At 53.1% G+C, this 20,585-nt stretch overlaps 1 protein-coding gene across 2 annotated transcripts in view; it reads right to left on the bottom strand.

The window, feature by feature from the left end:
* Positions 1–281: 281 nt before the first annotated feature.
* Positions 282–20,585, bottom strand: part of USP46 (ubiquitin specific peptidase 46) — a 51,029-nt gene continuing 30,725 nt past the window's right edge. For both annotated transcript variants that reach the window (XM_058667316.1, XM_058667315.1), the window contains exons 5-9: positions 15,481–15,557; positions 6,099–6,182; positions 3,474–3,671; positions 1,436–1,514; positions 282–1,091 (exon numbers count right to left, since the gene is read on the bottom strand). In XM_058667316.1, the coding sequence (XP_058523299.1) occupies positions 990–1,091; positions 1,436–1,514; positions 3,474–3,671; positions 6,099–6,182; positions 15,481–15,557 (540 nt within the window). In that variant the 3' untranslated portion in view covers positions 282–989. The remainder of the gene's footprint in view (positions 1,092–1,435; positions 1,515–3,473; positions 3,672–6,098; positions 6,183–15,480; positions 15,558–20,585) is intronic.

The following is a 20,585-nucleotide window of genomic DNA, read 5'->3' as shown; positions in this document are numbered from 1 at the left end:
AGGTTCTTCCCGAACACTGCATCTTCTCGTGCCTTCTCAGGGTCTTAGCCAAGGAAACTGCCATCTGGTGCCAGCCTCCACCTGCCCGGAGAAGCCTTCCCTGGCCCCGTCTTCCAGTCCAGCCAGCTCCAGGATGCCCTCCCCAGCAGGGTCAGCAGGTGGCTGAGGGCTCGGAGCAGTGCCCCAGCCGCTCCCCAAGAAGGACGCTGGTGCTGCCTGGCTGAGGAGGGCTGGGAGAGAGGCAGGCCCCGCAGGGTCTCAGCCCCACAACGTGGGGAGGACCGCAAAGCCGCCCCAGCAAGCTTGGCCATGCCAGACACGGCAGAACCACAACCCACAGGAGCTAAACCCACGCAGCCCAGCACATCTTCCTGAAACTCGGTTTTGGTAGAAAGGTAAGAAAGGGGACTCTTCTCCGCCCACACACGTCCTCCTCTTGGCCTTGCCTGCCTGCCCTGAGCTCCGCACTCCTCGGCCCTTGCAGACACAGCCTGCCACCCCACGAGGCCTTGCTCCCCACTGCAGGCCGTGTGGACGGGGCCTTGCCTGCAGGTCACTCGCTGCCACTAGCACACACTTGATACCGGAGGCCCAGGCCTTGGGCGGACACAGACACCGGAGGCAGCACTTGAGGGGTCACATGTTACAGGAATGCACAGGAAGGAGACCCTGGTGGCCAGCAATGCCTCCATGGCAGGAGTGCCATCCCAACTGGGCCAGCCAGAACGCGTGCGTGACAACCACCCAACCCCAACATGGCAGCTGCCGGGTCAGCCTTTCCTTCCGACAACCTCTTTGCTGGGAATCCGACCTCACCATAAAACTAAACCAAGAGCAATGCTGCGTGGAAAACAGAGGGAGGGAGGCCAAGGTGGACCGTGGAGACCAGGAGTGACCTTGCGGGCGGCTGGCGGGAGGCCAGTCTGCGGGGAGTCCAGGTCCCAGCGCCGGCTCACTTCCCCGCGGCCAGTCGTCCCAGAATCCTTCGCTTATTCTCTTGACTGATAGAATAAAATATACCCAGATTCCGAATTTTTGGATATGTCTGATGTCAGGCCATAGAATTCCTCAATAGCTTGAGCGTCTATTTTCTACAGTAAGGAAGAAACAAAACCACATGTGAGTTAGTAAGAGTCTCAGTGCAAGAGAATGAAGGAAATCCCCAATGACATGAAGGAACACGATTTGTGCTAAAATCAGAACCCCTCAAGGGCAAGCGGATCATTCCATGCACTTGGCCAAGGGAAGCCAGCAAGGCAAGCCACACCCCCACCACTCCACTGCCAAGTGGGGGTGCTGCTTCCAGCAAGCCACCACAGCACCTACCCTCCACTTTACCTTATCCTACCTTAAACGGCTACCCCTAGCCTGGCCCTCCACACCGACACATCCCCTGTCCAGACCCTAGCCTGTCCCTGCACCCCGACCCACTGACCTCCACGATGTCGTCATCAAACAGGAGCCAGAAGCCGTGACTTTTCACAATGGTGATGTAATGCCCACGATTGGGACCGCTGAAAGGAAGGAACAGCAGCGGTCACTGGCGGCTCTCAGGACAGGCCGGGGGACTGTCATGGGCAAAGCAAGTCAAGAATGCGGTGGAACTGCTATCCGTGTCCAGAACTCAGGGTGGGGTGCCAGGCCAGCTGGCCCTAGCAATCCAAGACGGCCTCCAAACAGCAGCCCGCTGGGAAAGCCGATCCTCTAGGTCGGCAAACACGAACTAGCCATTTTGAAAGCCTACTGCGGGTCAGGTCTGATCAGGGGGTCAGGAAAAGAACAGGGGGCAAACTAAACACACACTCCTGTGCACGCATGCACACACACGCATGCACACACACGCATGCACACACACTTTCTTAGGTCTCAGAACCACGGCTGACCAAGTCCCAGAATTCCATGAATGGGCAACAGCATCGCAGGTGGCCGTTACCAGGGCTCTGGCAGCACGTCCTGGCCACAGTGGGTTTCCTCGCAAGCCACCCAGTCCCTGCCCACGCTCTCCCCCATGTGTGAATTGTGTGAGGCCTCCCACCCCAGCAACACGCACCAAGAGCTGCTCACCAGGCCTCTGGACTGCCAGCCCCAGAATCAGGAGACCAGGACACTGCCCCAGCTTATCAGCTGGGTCCCAGGCCCCGGCACCAGGACACTGGGGAAGAGGCGTGGCGGGGGTAAGCTACACACAGGAGTAACTTCAAGGGGTGGTGGGTGTGCAGAGAGCCTATGAGGACACTGGGGGACACAGGAGGTACAATGCAACAACACGGTATCTGAGAAGAGAATTCTCCAGAAGGAAATGGGGACAGGGGTTGGGAAACATAGGCCACATGGCTCCAAGATGGAATCTTCTAGAACAGGTAACAGCAAATGCCAAGGGTCTGGGGCAGGGAACAGCAAGGCGGCCAAGTGAGCCAGGGTAAAGTAGAAGGTGGAGGGTCAGAGAGGCTGTGAGGTGAGCTGCCAGGAAGATTAGGGAACATCAGAGGCGGGCTAAGGTTCAGAATCCACAACAAGGAATGCCGACTAACAACAGGGAATGGCGATCAGCAACAGAGAAAGGGCAAAGCCACTCCCTGTCTGGCCAGCAACCCAGAGGGGCCCCAGTTCAAGTCCTGGCTGTCCTAACTCCAATCTAGCTCCCTGCTTATGTTTCCTGGAGAAGCAGTGGTCCAAGAGCTGCGGCCCCTGCACCCACGGGAGACACCCAGATGCAGTCTTCTGGCTCCTGGCTTCGGCGCTTTGCAGCCCCAACCACTGGAGCCACTGAGAAAGTGAACCATCAGATGGAAGATCTCTCGCTCTCTGCCTTACGAATAAATAATCTTTTTAAAAGGAAAGAAAGGAAGAAAGGGCAGGAAGAGAGAAAAACAGAAATAAAGATGGAGAAAGAGGAAGGAAGGAAGGAGGGAGAAAATAAGCAACTCTCCCTAAGGGGTCTCTGTGCTGAGTTTGTTGTATTTTTGCATTCTTGAACTACTTCAGATGGACTGCTTCTCATTAACCATACAAGAGGTATCCCTTGGCTTTGTTTTTTTTAAGATCTATTTATTTAAAAGGCAGAGTTACGAAAACAGAGAGAGAGGGAGAGAGAGTGACAGAGAGAGATCTTCCATCTGCTAGGTCATTCCCCAAATGACCACCACATCTAAAACAGGACTGTTCTAAAGCCAGGAGCCAGAGCTTCACTCAGGTCTCCCATGTGAGCACAGCGACCCAAGCATCTGGGTCATCCTCAGCTGCCTTCCCAGACCCACCAGAAGTGGAACAGCCAGGACTTGAACTGGTACCCCTTTCAGTGCTGCCAGGACAGGCAGCGGCTTAAATCAGTTACAGCGCAGTGCCAGCCCGTCTAGCTAGTTTTCTGCCTCTAGATAAAGGCAAGGTTCCAAGAGCCACAGCCCAGCGAGGGTGCAGCCAAGTCTGTTCTGGCAAAGCGGGACGCCCCGTGTGGATGGGCGAGATGGCCTCACCTGCCACAGTGGACGACCACAGCCACCAGGTCATACATGCGGTCAAGGTTCACAGCGTCACTGGATGTGTTGAAGAGCCGCAGTTCCAGGGGGAAGACGACGCGGTAGGAGAGCTTAGTGTACCGGTGCAGCTGCTCCATGTACTTGAACCGCTTTAGATGCAGGGCTAGAATCATGGGCAGCTTTTTGACTCTCATCCTAGGAGACCGTGAAACAGTAAGTCAGCAGGACCCAGGAGCAGTGGGGGGCAGAGACGCGTCACTCGCCCCAGGGGTGCAGGAGAGGCCCGCAGACCGGAGTCAGCCAGGCAGCCACACGCTCGTGCGGAGCCGACTTCCCACAGCACTGCCAGAGCAAAGCACAGCCCTCGTGCGTGCGTGCACACGTGTGTGTCTGGTCACAGGAGCCAGCCCAGAACAACAACAATGCACAACTACTTTCTGCTGCCCGAGAAGACTGTCTGGACAATCCAACCCTACAACAGACAGGAAGGGGCTGTTCAGCCTGGTGGTTAGGGTGCTGCGTGAGACGTGGCCCACAACACAACACCCAGGGTCAGGATCCGGGTTCAGGATCAAGGCCCAGCTTCCGGCCAACACAGTCAAGACGCCCAGATGGCCAGATCCCTGCCACCCACATGGACACCCGGCTTTGGCTGCAGCACACGCTGCCACGATACCAGCAGATGGACCATCTCCCTATGCTTGGCCCTGCTTTTCAGATGAATCAACTTTTAAAATGCAATGAATCAGTAAATGGCAGTGAGGAAGGTGACCAGGACAAGGGTGTGGTTGCCTGACAGAACCTGAGGCCTGCAGGTAGTTCCCTGGCATCAGGCATCAGGTATGCCAGGCTCACACTCGGGCCCACTGCTCCAACCTGGGAAAGCCAAGCCCATTGTCCAGCTTGGCTTCCTCATTAAAGGCAGGGGCTCTCTGGGGGCCACAGGGCCAGGCTGCAGAGCACCCTGGTGCTGTGAGCAGTCGGAAGGTCTTCGCGGCCAGCAGAGGTCCCGGCCCAAGGCCTCCAACACACACCAGTGTGCTGACGTTCTGCGAAACCCTGCAAGAGGACCTGCCGGCTCGCCGCTGGCTGCAGTAACTCCAAGCACAGGACGGGCCAGCGTAAAGGACACCGGGCTGCGTGCATTTCCATGTTGTGACACTTGAAGAGCATGAATGCTAAGAGCATACTACTAAGAAATCTTCTAAGGTGAAACATCACCAGGATGGTAGAATCACACTTGGCCTTCAGAGGGACACGCGGAACTTCCGGAGCTGACGAGAGGCCACCTGCATGCCACACATGGGAAGACCTGGGGCTGGCCTTGGGCCACAAGGACAGCGACTGGGGCATCTCCCCCATCTCTTACCTGCCTCCCACCTGCACTCTTGCCTGCCGAGGTGAGCAACAACGAAAGGTACACTGGTCTGGAGGGAGGGTGGATAACGGCCTCCCACCTCAGGTCAGGACCTCTGAGGCTCTGGTGGCAGCCCTGCGCACCTGCCAGCTCCCCCGACTGCTGCACAACCACTGGCATGGGGAATGACTGGTCACATGAGTGTGTCCAGAATCTGTCACTAGTCCGTCTTTCCTCCTTTTCCGGCAACTGCTGCCCTGCTCCCTCCAGACAGAATCTATCACATGACAGAGTTACTTTCTCAGGATGAGTCCAGTGTGCTAAGTACCACTAACAACAACACTGGGCATGTTGTTAGCCACATGTTAAGATCTAGCATTAAGTCGCTGATGTAACTTACCTTTAATCCCACTGTTGTGGTTGGTATATGACTCTGCCCTTGAACTCGGGCACGAGTCTGAACCCTGGCATCAAAGGCTGGAAATTAACCCAACTGTGGAGTTCAGAGGTGGGCCGGCACTGTGCAGCAAGTGAAGCCACCACCTGTTCTGCCGGCATCTCATACAGACACTGGTTTGAGTCCTGGCTGCTCCACTTGCAATCCCATTCCCTGCTAATGAGCCTCAGAGGGCATCAGAAGGTGGCTCAAGTCCTTGGTCCCTTGCAACCATGTGGGAGACTCAAAGGAAGCTGCTGGCTCTTGGCTTCAGATCAGCCCAGCTCCAACCACTGTGGATATCTGAGAAGTGAACCAGTGAATTCAAGACCTCTGTGTCTCTCCTTCTCCCTCTCTCTCTCTCTAACTCTACCTTTCAAATAAATAAATAAAACTTGAGAGAGACCGAGGGAGAGGAGAGGTGGGGCCCCTGCAGTGACTAAGTGGAGATTAGCTATACAGCAGTGCACCCTGGCTTCATGAGGAGAGAGGGAAGGAGGCCAGGGAGTGACAGCGAAGGCCAGCCAGGCGCACATGCCGGGTGCTGTCCTGCACTGCTGGACTCTGCCAGCAGGAAGCCATCACGGGGCATGCCTCACCTGCCTCAGGCACCTCCTGACAGTTCACCCAGGCAGTCCCACCTGCCTTCTGGTGCAGGCATGGGCAGACACTCAGGACTTGCTGAATGAATACATGAATGAATGACCAGACAACTGCACCAAGAAATGATTCTCCAAGGCTGCCATTCTAGCCCCCGTGAAGCCAGGCACATCGCACAGCTGGGTCCCCGCTCCCCAGCCCAGGCTGCCTGAGCCAAACATGCACCTACCTTTTCTGGGCCTCCTGCTTGCTGCAGCAAGTTTCACAGTAATACTTCTGCTCACTGCACAGCGTCTCGGTGTTGCTGAAATCTCTGTAGAGAAAACACTGATGCATGTTCTGTAGGTCACATGGGAACCCAGAGCTGCTCGGGGAGAGTGGGCAGAGAGCCACTCAGTGTACAGCCCTGCTGAGGCCTGGGGCTCTGTGCCCTGCAGCAGGTGTACGAGCTGGGTTAGGAATACACCATGGGGAGTTTTCACATGTAACTTTCCAAGACACAGGAAGACATTAACTGGGATTTCCCACGAAGACAGGGACAACATATGATTTAACAGAACACCTGCCAATTGAAAACTAAAAATAACAATAGAAAAATACTGCCATAGTGAAAGTATCATGAATGCACTAGGCTGAAAAAAGCAGGTTAAAACTTAAGTTAATGGGGTAGGCACCACGGTGCTGGTTTGAGCCCTAGCTGCTCCACTTCTGGTCCAGTTTCCTGCTAATGACCTTAGAAGGCAACAGAGATGACCCAAAGCCTTCAGACTCTGCACCCACATGGGAGACGCTTCCAGGCTCTGACTCTGGCCTAGCCCAGCTGACACCACTGCAGTCGTTTGGGAAGTGGATCAGTGGATGGAAGATCTCTCTCTCTCTCTCTGCCTCGCTCCCCCACCCTAACTCTTTAAAATAAAGAAACCTTTGAAAATAAATAAATAAGGCAAAAATCAAGATAGACAAACCAGGAGACAAGCACATGGCAAAGACTAGATGCCCCTGCTCTAGAACAGGGCATTCTCAGAATCAGTAGAAGGAGTTTCTCACAGAGGACTAAGTCCTCCAGTCTAAGAGCTCTGCAAGAGTTAAAGGCCTGACCTTTCCAGCCCTGGGAGAGTATTTTATTTCTTATTTAAACATTTTCTTTTTAGCATTATTTATATAATTGTGAGGGATTCACACCTATGCGAGCCCCTGGTTAGGGTGGGAAGGCTCAGGTATGGAGGATGGTGGCGAGCCCCTGGTTAGGGTGGGAAGGCTCAGGTATGGAGGATGGTGAATGGGACAAATGTTTCCCTTTTGGTTTGGTTTCGTTTTTCTCCTGTGCCCACAAGACAACAAGGAGAGGTAGCTGCTCTTTGCTGGTCAGACTGCATCAGCACCCGGGGATGGTGGGCAGTTATTCAGTGTGGTAATTCAGTGACACCTTAGAGACCCTGATGTGGGAAAGGATGGTACCTGACAGGCTTTAACAGCTCTGAGAAGTGTTGGTTTCATGGCTCCAGGGTTGAGAAAACCTTTGTAAGGTCTATTGGTTGACAAAGTCCACCTTTGTGCACAGCAAAGTTTGGTGAAGAAGATCGTCCAACCTGTTCCACTTTCCAACATCTGATGAGGCACTCCCTGTTCCCCACTGGCCTAGAGGAGCTGGCTCTCAGGTCCCCTGGGGGCACCTGGGCAGGCTCCACACCACACAGGCATCAGTCACAACACACGCTCTCCAAGGCTGGATCATTTGTCTTGTCATTTTCCCTCTGGCTGGGCTCTGAGTGCAGTTGGGTAGCCCCCCAAGAAAACATGCTTGGGATGACCTCAGGTTTGACTCTTGTGTGCACCAGCCACTGAAGGGTCAGGTTCAGTCTGTCACCTGCACCAGCCAATGCACATACTGGTGGACACAGCTGCTTGGTCAATTCTGCCCCAACCTGCTGGGGTCCGTAAGGTGGGTGTGTAAGATACGAAGGTGTGAAGAGTATTGTTCCATTGCAGGCAGGGCCGCAAGGAATTACCGCTGTACAGCAGGGCCGGGCGGATGTCTCTACAACCACCTGAAGGCATTTCCACCTCCCTTTGCACGGACACTGGACAACCCCGCTGAGATTTCTGTAATCTATTTAGGCATTGTCTGCCACTGTGGAGTTGGTCTTTACTATCAATGTGAGCTTGGAAGTTGATGCTGCTGGTAACATCTTGGCAAAACAGCCAGAGACCATTCATGCCATCTCTGTCCCTGTCTCTGCTGCCCCCATTGACCATCCTGGATCTTTAGCTCTCTCCTTCTGTGATGCATTTCCTCCCCTAACTGATTCAAGATTAAGTTGTAGAATGAGGATTGTAGTAGGAATGTGTTAATGATTGATATGCACCATCTATTGAGAACTTCCTGACAACAGGGTCAGGATGGATAACATCCTGCTTTAAAGTGAAACAAATGGCAGAATTATCCTTAGAAACACCCACTTGACCATGATGTAAAAAGTCTGAGCCAGAGTTTGACTGCTTCTGTATAAATAAAGGGGACAGCTTTCCCACATTGTCCATTATGCTCCTGGAATTGTAGCGGTCCATTTCTTTTCTCTTTGCGCCTCATCCACGCACCCTTCTCGAGTCCCGAACTCAGCTGGAGCTGGACTCTGGCACCAACCCCAAATCGCACGTGAACCAATGGGTGCTGCAGCCCAGCCCAGCCCAGCCCAGCCACCCGCCACAGACCAGTCCTCAGGCATACCAGTGGTGCCATAGTTTAGTTGGGGCAACCCCCAATAATTCCCATCAGGCCTACCTCCAGATCCAATTTTTGCACATGCCAACCTCTGCTGCGACCTAGCCCAGCCCAGCCTACACCCATCTAGCTTTCGTGCACACCCATGGGTGCTACAGCTTAGTTCAGCCTGTTCCACTCCCAGACCTGGCCCACACACACAGGAACATGTGTCATCAGCTTCTTCATGGCCCTGTCCCTAGCCCTTCGTTCTCATGTTCACCAGCAGGGGTGACAGCTCAATAGGGGACAGCCCACAGTTATCCTGCCAAGTATGTTTCCAGCTCTAGATCTTGCACCTGCCTGGTGCTAGGGCAGTCTAACCCGACATGACTAGCACTAGTCCTGGCACCTGCCATCAGGTGCTGTACCTTAGCCCAGCTGGTCTGTACCCATTCTAGTTCTCTCTCATGCCAGTAGGTATGACAGCCTAGCCTAGCCTGGCTGGTTTGCACCCAGACCCAGTCCAAATGCCAGCTGATGCTGATGGGTGCTGCAGTCCTGCCTAGACTTTCCAACCCCCAGTCCCAGCTCTCACACTTACTCATGGTAGCAGAAGCCCAGCAGGGGAGAAGAGAGATTCCCTATTAGGTTCACCCCCAGCCCTGGGTCTTCCATGTGCCAGCAGGTGCTGTGGTCCTGCCTGAGACGGCCCTCCCCCGAGGCAGTATTCACCAGCAGGTGCTGTGGCCCTGCCTGAGATGGCCCTCCCCCAAGTCAGTATTCACCAGCAGGTGCTGTGCTCCTGCCTGAGATGGCCCTCCCCCAAGTCAGTATTCACCAGCAGGTGCTGCAACCTACTTTTATTTTTTTAAGATTTATTTATTTATGTGAGAGGTTCAGTGAGAAAGAGAGAGACAGAGATTGTCCATTTGCTGGTTTACTCCCTGCATGGCTGTAACAGCCAGTGCTAGGCCACACCAAAGCCAGGAGCCTGGAGCTGCTTCTGGGTTTTCCAGATAGGTGCATGGACCCAAATACTTGGGCCATCCTCTGCTGCTTTCCCAGGCCATCAGCAGGGAGCTGGACTGGGAGTGGAGCAGCTAAGACTCAAACTGCCAGGCACATGGAATGCAGGTGTCCGGGGGGCAGTTTTACCACAGGGTGTGAATTTCAACAAGAGACCAAGAGACAGGCAGAGGACAGAGAAGATGGTGTCACAACACACAGCGCTTGAGGAGCCCTGGGAGGGGTCCAAAAGGCCAGGCAAGGATAATTAACATCAGACAGAGCAGCTCAAGCTTTCGCTTGGGCCATTCCTAAACTTTATGAAAGTAAACACAATCTGTCTTTCCCAGCTTCCTCCTCTCAAAAGACAAGCATTGCTCAGGACACACAGCAATGGGCAGAGGTGACTCCATTTTGTCTCCTTTACTAAGTTTCAAGCATAGCTAACTGCAGCTCTATTTTTGTAAACACACTTGCAGGCTGATTGGCTTAAAGTGGGACCTGAACTTAAGGTGACTGGATTACTTTGTGTTGTACGCCACTTAAATTGCATGACTTAGAATGCAAATCATCAAAGTTGACTGAATTGTTTGTAATGTGCAAAACCCAGATTGATTGGATGATTTGTACTACGTGCCAATTAGAATGTGGTCCACTGATTGGATGGTTTGAGGAAAAAAAAAAGTCTGGATGCTGCGCACCAATGGGAGCCTAAACACCCCTGAATTTGGCCATATGGCACAGCGGCTCCGGGAGCACAGAAGGAGCTGCGGTCGCCAAGCTTGACTACTAAAGCCCTCCTTACACCTGTGTCCAGCGGGCTTGCTCGGAGTCTCTGTGACACTGCCATTGTTCAAATCAGAGCCAAGCAGCCTCTCGGGGACCCCAGGAGCCCAGGCAACCATTGCTATGGGTTCTTGGGATCCGAGTTCAATAAACACATGGAAACCCATTACCCAAAGTCCGTCTGGAAAGAGTAGGCAGCTGCCACACTCCAACCCTACACTGGCAAGTCTGATTTTCCCAAGTGACTAACAGACAGGAGACAGAAACATCTCACCCAGGCACACAGACACAATGCCCGAGGAGACTGATCATTCTGACTTCAAACCTGAGTCTGCAAAAATGCAAACCAAACTAAACCCCAGAAGAGACCCGGGAAGACCACAAACAGCCTTGCTCTGATCTCAGAGGGGGAAATGCACACGGCCCAGCTAGCATCACCTGTCCCCAGCATCTGTCTCCTGGGCTTCCTTCCCTTGCCTCATCCTTTTCTCTCTCTCTCTCTCAGGACAGGCTGGAAAGAGGTCAGCACAACTCAAGACTTCCCAACAACACTGCACCTTGCAGCTTCACTCTTCATGTCTGCATAACAGCAGACGTGGGTGCCATCAGTCAAGGTCAAGTTTGAGGGTGATATAAAACGGGAGGCGGAGCAGGTGTCTATCACAGTGGAAAAGATACTACTTGGGACACCCACATCTCATCCTGGAGTGCCTGGGTTCAGGTCCCATCTCTGACAGTGCATACACTGAGAGACAGTGGGTGCTGGTTCTGGCGACCTGCCATTCATGTGGAAGACCCTGGCTGAGTTCCCAGGTCCAGGTTTCAACCTGGCCCGTCCCAGCTGCTGCAGGCACCTCGGGAGTGAACCAAAGGGGGCAAGATCTCCATTTCTCTCCCCTCTGCTTTCCAAATAACATAAATCTTCTTTTAAATGGGGGTGAGGACATTGCAAGAACACCAGCCTCCACAGCCCAAGAGATGGAATACGATGACCTTTACAAGTGCACAGAGGCCACTCCATGCTCAACTTCCTGGTTTCAGGCCACCCCAGAGCCCAGAGCCCAGCTCACCAGATCCCCACTACCAAAGGGAGGTCGACCAGAAGGCTTACTGCCTCAACCTTTTCATGAACTGCCTGGGGAGTCAAATTATGCGACTGATGTAGCACAAACCTTGATAACCACGGACCGTCTGTGCTAACCAACCAATGATTAACAATCAGGAAGCAACAGCATTAATGATCAGGACATCTTGAAGCACACAGCTCTGCCGTCTCAGACCACTTGGACTTGGCCGCACTCGTGAACCGCTGCCTGCAGAATCTGACCTTGGTCTCCGGCACCAGCAGTCTGTGAACTCAGATTCCAGGCACTGTCTGCCCTGCTCTTCCGTTTCAAGTCACTGTGTGTGTGTGTGCATGTGTGTGTGAACACAGATGTGGGTCACCACACTTCTTTACACACCAGTTCCTCCAACAGCTGACATTACTCTTGACCACTTTGCCCCTTGCATGGCTGAATGGCCTCCAAGTCCAGCCAGCACCACCTACCCTCCTGACAGCAGAAGTTGGCTGGGAGTGTTGGGAAACAGCCGACATCTCTAACTCCCAAATTCTCACCCAGAAGGGAGATGGCTAAATTTTGCCTTTTCCCCTAGTCCCATTTCTGCCACTAACATTGGCACAAAACTTTTTCCAGGCCCTGTAATCATAAACTCAAAAATGGCATATTAGAAACCTGTGCCGACAGGAAATGGTCAGCATGGACTTACATATGCCTTACTAGGTAGGACACAAAGATTAGTTACTCCTCACTAAGGTATTGAAGATTTCTCTGCACACCTCTCCTAAAACTGTTCTGCACCTCAATTGTTGACATATGCCTTGTTAGAGTTATAAGCCAGTTTAGACTACCCTAAAATCTGCCAAGTTCAGCAAAATTAAGCTCCAACACTATAAACTGCTGAATGCTTAAAATGAAAAATGGTCAGAGACAGCTGAATAGCACCCTATAGCCATTTTAAGGTGTATAGCAGCCGGTTCTGTGTATAGATTAAAATTGAAATGTCAATGAAGTAGTCACAGGATGTGGTTAAGAACTTGCATTTTTTTAACATACTGGTTACTCAATACCATGTCAATTAATTCCATAATATTATAAATTGTCATGATGTTATGTTGTGGCTTTTAATTGACCGGGATGATAGTCTGCCAGCTCTGCTTTCAGAACAGAGATGGTCTCCCCAAGAAACCGTTGAATTTATCTGGACAATAAGATGCTGGACTCTATGCTTGCAATGAAAGAATCTTGACTGAATTTGAACTGTAATACAGCAACAAGGTGGAGGAATCCACCATGGGGGGAGGGTACGGGGAGGGGTTGGGGGAATCCCAGAGCCTATGAAACTGTGTCACATAATGCAATGTAATCAATAAAAAATAATATATCAAAAAAAAAAAAAAAAGAAAGAAACTTGTGCCACTCTCTCTTCTCCTTCCGGCCTGCCACCCCTTCCTCCCCCTTCCCCCTCGCCTTCCCACCACCCCATCCCATTCCTGCCCTGAAGAGAGAGGAGAGAGCAGAAAGGAGAGAGGAAGGAAGGAAGGAAGGAAGGAGGGACGGACAGAAGGAAGGAAGCAAGCTGTGCCACAGAGAGCTATCAAGAGAAAGGCCCCTCTACACAGGGGACATGCCACAAGCCCAAAAGACTAACTCGTCCTAGACACCCGGGCTACAACGTTCGGAGACAGGAGGCTCGGCCGCAGCCAGTGGGCAGTGGGAAAGCAGCCAGCAACTTCCTCTCACACCACAAGGCCTGTAACCTGTTCTACAGGGCTCCAAGTGGACCAGCGTTGTGGTGCAATGAATTAAGCCACTGTCCACAACTTGCCATCACACATGGGTGCCAGTTCAAGTCCCAGCTCCTCCACTTCTAATCCAGCTCCCTGCTAATGCACCTCGGAAAGCAGCGGAAGACGATTTCAAGTGTTTGAGTCCCTACTCCCCACAGCAGAGAGCTGGATGAAGCTCCCGGCTCTGGCTCGGCCCAGACATTGGAGAAATGAACCAACAGACGGGAGATTTCCCTCTCTCTTTCTGTAACTATACCTTGCAAATAAAAATACATTTTTAAAAGAATTCTTAAAAATGATGAAAACAAAATGCCCAGTAAGGTGCACTCCATCCCTGCTGTTACTGAGAAAGATCCACAGTGCCTTGCTGTGCAGTCCCAAACGGCTCTGAGTCGGAACCCACCAGCCCAGGAGCGGGAGGTGCACACACCCAGCCATCACCCAGCACCCCTGGCCCCCGCTCCACACAGGCCTATAGAATTGAAACCAAAATGGAGTAAACATGGCTCACTGCTAACAATACTTCTCGCTTTTTTAACTCCTGCTTGCTTGCTTGGCTATGAAACTGTAGACTGTGTGAGCTCACAGATGGTGCCCAGTTCCCAGGAATCAAGGTCCAAGTCCGATTATCTCATGGACGTCATCAAGGCCTGAGTGGGGTTATCCGGACTGCTGGACCGGAGGGGAGATGGGCACAGGCTGCCCAGCTGATGGGCAGGGACCGCACAGCACCTCCTCTCCTGCTGCATTGCCCCATAGCAGCTCTGCAAATGTGCTGTTCAGGGCTGCCCTCTGGTAAGGGGTGTCACTCCTGGTCACTCGGTCGGGGGCCTTCACTCTCATTGTCATTAGGGCTCTATGGTGACTGTCACTAGTGCGCGTAACGTTCTGTTTTAGCAGCCAGGCGGGTGCAACAGGTCCACCTGCTTCCAAGCACTGACCTTGACCGTGTTCTTATGAGGCCTTCTCCAAGGTCCACCCTCACAACCTCCTGCTGGAAGCGGGCAGGTGGAAGGGAACCCTGTCTCCAGGGCAGCAGGGCAATCCCGGGCGCGTCCCTCCGGCCACCCAGCTCTCCTTGTCTCTGCAGCAGCCCACCCCCGCCTTCTCCGGGGAGCGATTTCTATACCGAAGGGATCGGGGGAGGCACACCCTTCACTGGTTCTCAGGCCGAAAGGTCAAATCGTTTAAGTGACAATCTGCCTGAACAGAGTATGGGCAAGGAGCTGCACCACTCACTTACTGAGCTGTAGGATTATACACGTGTGAGTGAGTGTGGGAGAGAATCGTAGAGTGTGGGGGTCTGTGTGAGGATACACTATTGTAATAATACGGGGAAATAAGCCAGGAGGGCATATGGGGAGCTAGGGGAAATCCTAGAGCCTATGGAACAGTACCAAAAACTACAAATAAAACACAAGAGGAAAAAGAAGAGTCTGTACGAGTAAAAGCGTGAGAGTGTGTATGAGTGTGGAATTGTGGGGCTGCTCCGTGGGCATGCGCGTGAATGTGTGAGTGTGGAATTGTGGGGCTGCTCCGTGGGCATGCGCGTGAATGTGTGAGTGTGGAATTGTGGGGCTGCTCCGTGGGCGTGCACGTGAATGTGTGAGTGTGTGTACTGTATGAGGGAAAGCACGTGTCTATATGTTGAGTGTGTGTGTATGTGTATTGTGAGAATGTGTGTGAATATGTGTAAGAGTGCAAGTGTGTGTGTGAATGTGTATGCGTAAGCATGTGTGGGTGCACGTGTATGTGTAAGCACGTGTGTATATGTTGAATGTGTGTTTGAATGTGGACTGTAAGGACGTGTGTAAATGTGTGTAACTGTGTGTGAATGTGTACCTGTGAGCATGTGTGGGTGTGTATGTGTCTGAGAGTGGGTGTGCATGTGTATGTGTGAGTGCATGTGGGCATGAGTTGTGGGTGTGAAAGTGTGGGTGTAAACGGGTGTGTAAATGTGTGAATATATCAGTGTTAACTGTGCATGTGTGTGCACGTGGCTGACAGCAAGCGGGAGAGCCCCATGACGGGCGCCGAAGCTCGGGCTGCGTGGAGACGGGACTCGCCGTCTAGAGGCCCTGCCTGACGACACCCACCTCGCTCTCTCCAGGCTCACACTCACTCTACTCTCTTGGGAGGAAGAAATGGAACATAATGAGACACTGGGGCAGGCAGAGATTATCTCCTGGCGAAACACACACTGCTCCTTCCGCGTGTTTGACATCTGAGTGCCACACACACCCGCAGCTGCCACCGTGAAGTTACCTCAGACAGTGCGTGATGGACGTGTTCTGTTCCACATCAACAGACAGGTCTAGAAAATCTTCATCTTTGCTACTAACCTGAAGCCAAAAACAGGGTGGGGAGAGAACAACATGTTAGGTACACAATATGTAACAGACCTAACAGAGAACACTGAACATTTACAGATCAGCAAAACCTCCCAGGAGCCAGTGTTGGGTAGCACGTTATACCACCTAAGACTGGTTCCTTCCCGGCTACCTATGCAAGTCCAGAACACTCCACTGTCTGGTGGCCAATGGGGGAGGCCAGGGGTGCTGCTCTCATTTCCGTACCACACCAGTCAGCCCCAGAGCCAATGATTATCCAGGGGCTGGCACGGAGACACAGTGAGTTACACCGGGGCCTGCGACACAGCAGCCCACATGAATGCAGGTTTGAGTCCTGGCTGCCCTACTTCCAATCCAGCTCCCTGTTGGAGCACTTGGGAAAGCAGTGGGAGATGGCACAAGTACCTAAACCCCTTCCACCCACACAAGAGACCTAGACTGACTTCCAGGAGTTGGCTGTGGCCTGGCCATTTGGGGAATTCCGTCCCTTTCAAATAAACAAAATAAAATTCTAAAAAAAAAAAAAAAAAAAACTGTAATCCACAACATCAAAAGTTCCAGGGGTTGTGAAAACCCTGCACTCAAGTCCAGATGGTGGAGGACACACACTTGGTGCATTCCCTAACCATGACAGAATCAGAGAGCAGTACCATCACATTTAGGAAAGCACCAAATAGTTGGAAACTAGAAGATAGGTTCTTACCTAATGCACGCATCAAAGAAAAGTCACAAGAAAAATTAAGAAATGGTTTAAATCAATGGCAAAGAAAATACAGCACCAGGGCCTGGCACTGTGGCACAACAAGGAAAACCATCACCTACAGTGTCAGTATCCCACATGGGCACCTGTTCAGGAGCTAACTTCCACCCCACGTGGGCACCCGTGCAGGAGCCAGCCTCCACCCCACGTGGGCACCCGTGCAGGAGCCAGCCTCCACCCCACGTGGGCACCCGTGCAGGAGCCAGCCTCCACCCCACGTGGGCACCCGTGCAGGAGCCAGCCTCCACCCCACGTGGGCACCCGTGCAGGAGCCAGCCTCCACCCCACGTGGGCACCCGTGCAGGAGCCAGCCTCCACCCCACGTGGGCACCCGTGCAGGAGCCAGCCTCCACTCCACGTGGGCACCCCTGCAGGAGCCAGCCTCCACCCCACGTGGGCACCCCTGCAGGAGCCAGCCTCCACCCCACGTGGGCACCCCTGCAGGAGCCAGCCTCCACCCCACGTGGGCACCCGTGCAGGAGCCAGCCTTTTTGGAAAGGATTGGTCTGGATTTCAGTGCGGGGCACGGAGGCCTTTTCTCTTGCAACGAAGCTTCCAGAAAGTGGAGCCCCTGATCCCCCGACCTTAGTCCTGCCACATCCACGGCCAGGATTTGGCCTGAGTGGACTCACAGAGGCTCGGAGGCTGGCCCCGGGGCTGTGATACTCTCAGCAAGCACAGGTTTAGTCTCTCTGCTCTCATCCAAGTCTGAAGCAGAGGAAAAAGCTCCCAGAAGCTCTGGTTTAAGGGAGAGGAGCTGCTGGCGTGGTGTAGCACGTTCAGCCCCTGCCTGAAGTATAGGCATCCCATAAGGGAGCTGGTTCACGTCCCAGCCGCTCCGTGTCCAATTCAGCTCCCTTTCCTGCCAATGTACTTCAAAAATCAGTGGAGGATGACCAAAGTATCTGGGCCGCTACAGCCACCTGCAGGATCAAAAAAGGCTTCCTGGCTTCTAATCAGCCGGGACACAGCAGCTGTGGCATTTGAAACACAAACCAGAGGACAGAGATCTATCACCTCTCTCCTCTCTCTGTAACTGCCTTTCAAATAAATAGATAAATCTTTAAAAAAAAAAAAAAAAGGTAGGCCTGGCGTGCTAGCCTAGTGACTAAAGTCCTCGTGCCTTGCATATACCGGGACCCCACACTCGTGCCAGTTCGTGTACTAGCGGCCCCACTTCCCATCCAGCTCCCTGCTTGTGGCCTGGGAAAGCAGTCGAGGATGGCCCAAAGCCTTGGGACCCTGCACCCCCATGGGAGACCCAGAAGAAGCTCCAGGCTCCTGGCTTCGCATCAGCTCAGCTCCAACAGTTGCAGCCACTTGGGGAGTGAACCAATGGATGGAAGATCCTTCTCTCTCCTTCTGTCTGTATATCTGACTTTTCAATAATAAAAAACTTCCTTTAAATCTTAAAAAAAAAAAAAAGGAGAAGAGCAAAGAAACCCCTAGTTGCTCTTCTTTCTGAAGGAATTGGCTACAAACCAATAAAGAGGGTCCAGTTCAGTGGCTTAATTGGCTGATCTTCCCTCTGCAAGCCCTGGGATTCCATCAGCCAGTTAATGTCCTGGCTGCCCCACTTCCCATCCAGCTTCTTGCTTATGGCCTGGGAAAGTAGCAGAGGATGGTCCAAGGCCTTAGAACCCTGTACCCACATGGGAGACCTGGAAGAAACTCCTGCCTCCTGGCTTCAGATCAGCTCAGTTCTGACCACTGCAACCATCTGGAGTGTGAACCAGCAAGTGGAAGATATTTGTCTCTCCTCCTCTCTGTAAATCTGCCTTTTCAATATAAACAAATAAATCTTAAAAAAAAAAAAAAAAAAAAAAGACAAATCCGTGTCAAGGCCACACACACATCCATCAGGAACAGCGCTGAGCTCTCAAACTTGCTTCCTACCCAGAGTCCTCCTGGGCCCAGCAGCAGCCCCATGCTGCTCAGCTGAGAACAGGTAACAGCACAGGGCTGTGCATGGTCGGGCCAGGCACGGTGGACACGCCCACCACCTGAATCCCAGAGGATCAGACTCTCTGCTGAGTGAGGGACCACACCCCCACATCACCCAGCCCCCTACTGGGTCTGCAAAGGCGAACTGAGCTGGTGGCCAGTGTGGCCCTGGGCACATCTAAGCAGAAGAGAGACCTCACCTGCTGTGCACCCCCAAACAACTGCACAAGCTGGATCCCAGCCAGGGGCAAGCAGCAGCCAGGAGCTCCAGCCAGGTCTCCCAGGCCCATACTGCCTCCAGACCATGCATTAGCAGGAAGCTGGAGTGAGGAAGCCAACCCAGGACTCTGCTTTGGGCTGTGGCCTCATAACTACTAGGCTAAATGGCCACCCTGCAACAATGCTTTTGGCAACCTTCCAGCTTCAGTAACCAAGAGAAACGTGCTTTGTTTTAAGGTCCCAGAGAAGCACTGAAAATCCAGATTCACACAGCAAAAATTCAACCGAAATGGGAAGGGAGAAAACTGAGACACACAACATAATTCAGCGCAGTCGGCCTAACAAAGCTTACGAGGCAAATAAAGAGACAATCAAGGAAGCAACCGCTGGCTGCGGTGCAGAACCCTCAAGCTCCAGTTCCGAGGAGCCTTTATCAAGGTTATCAGGAAAAGTCAGCCACCAACTGCCCTCAGCCACTCTGCAGCTCTCCTGCCAAAGGAAACTGTTGGTCTCTGTAAATCCCACAGCTGACATTTGCTCTGCAAGCAGGAGCAACGTTTGCCAGGACTGAGCCCCATGGCGCAAACCTCGTGGCTTTTGTGAAACACAAAGGCTGGCCCTGCTCGCACTGAGGTTCCCTTAACTGGAGGAGTCAGAGGCTGAGCGGGCACGCGGGCAAGGAGCCCCTGCGGCTAAGCGGCTGCTCAGGACCTAGGGCACTGGAATACCACCACGGGGTGGCACACACATGGACCCCCAGGCAAAGACCTTCATGCTGGCTGGCACCATGCTTCCCATCCTACAGAGGACAGAGTGGCCACACGCTCTGTCCACTCTAATTCACTAACTCCTGCCACCCTGTTGCACAATACTGAGCAGTCTGCAGGGCACGAGCCTTCTTAGAAAGTGAGGGCTTTCCAACAATTGGAGCTTTCTAAAAATGGAAGGCATCGCCTTGAGAGATTGGGTTCCCTGCCTCTGGACGCAGTCCTTCAGAGGCTGGTGACCCAGCTGGCCATCACGGCAGGGACTGGCACACTAGGAGGACAGCTATTACAGGACTCCCAAGATCCCGTCCAAAGGGTCTAAAACCAAAATGGCAGTGACTGAGCAGGTAACTCAGAGGGAACGACATGCCCGCCTCCAGCCAGCTAACCACTGCACAGGGACAACCAGGAGGTCCAACGTGGTCCACACGCGCTCAACGACTTCACACTGCCAGCACCCACAGGCAGAACCCCATTATGCACACACCTGGGGGTCATCTCTCAGGACCTCTAAGACCAAGACTTCCTACCCAGACCCTTGGACCTCAGTTGCTGGGTGATAATTCCTGTACTGCAAATTTCCCAGGATGCGATACTAGCAACTACTGGGATCATCCGCTCTAATCCGACCCAAACACGAACCACGACAGGACCGAGCGGTGGATGTGAAGACACCATTTAGGATGCCCACATCCTACATGAGGGCACCTGCATGCAAGTCCTGGCTCCAGGCCCTGGTTCCTGCCTCCTGGCTGACGCGGGCCCTGGCAGGCAGCACTGACAGCTCATCCTGCTGCGTCCCTGACACTCACTGGGGAGACCGGCAGTGAGTTCCTAACTCCCAGCTTTGGCCCGGCTCAGCCCCACCTACTGCAGGTATTCAGGGAGGGAACCAGCAAAGCAAAGGTTTCCATTACTCCCTCTCCCACCCCACTGTCCTCTCCCTGTTTCTCAAATCTGTTGTTTTTCAATGTGACTGAGCCTAACAATGTTGGGCAGGTGCTAACGCAGAGCAGGATAAGTCACTGCTTGGGATGCCTGCACCCCATAGTGGACTGCCTGATTCGAGTCTTCGCTACTCTACCTTTGTGACTCAGCTTCTAATTAAGGTGCCTAGAAGGCAGCAGAAGATGGTCTAAGCACCTGAGTCACAGCCCCTGCACGGGAGACCTGACCCCTCCGTTACCAAGACAACAGGCCGAGGTCCAGCTCAGTGGTTCAACATGTGGACTACATACTGCCCAGCACAGTGCAAGGCCAGCCAATGCAAGGCAACCTGCCCCTCTCACTCACAACCCAGGCATCACTTCAGCACAGCTGTTTCTATAA

This window comes from Ochotona princeps, chromosome 7, assembly GCF_030435755.1.
Source record: "Ochotona princeps isolate mOchPri1 chromosome 7, mOchPri1.hap1, whole genome shotgun sequence".
NCBI lineage: Eukaryota > Metazoa > Chordata > Mammalia > Lagomorpha > Ochotonidae > Ochotona > Ochotona princeps.
Note: the sequence above shows the minus strand (reverse complement) of the source record. Positions and strands in the feature narration are given on the sequence as shown.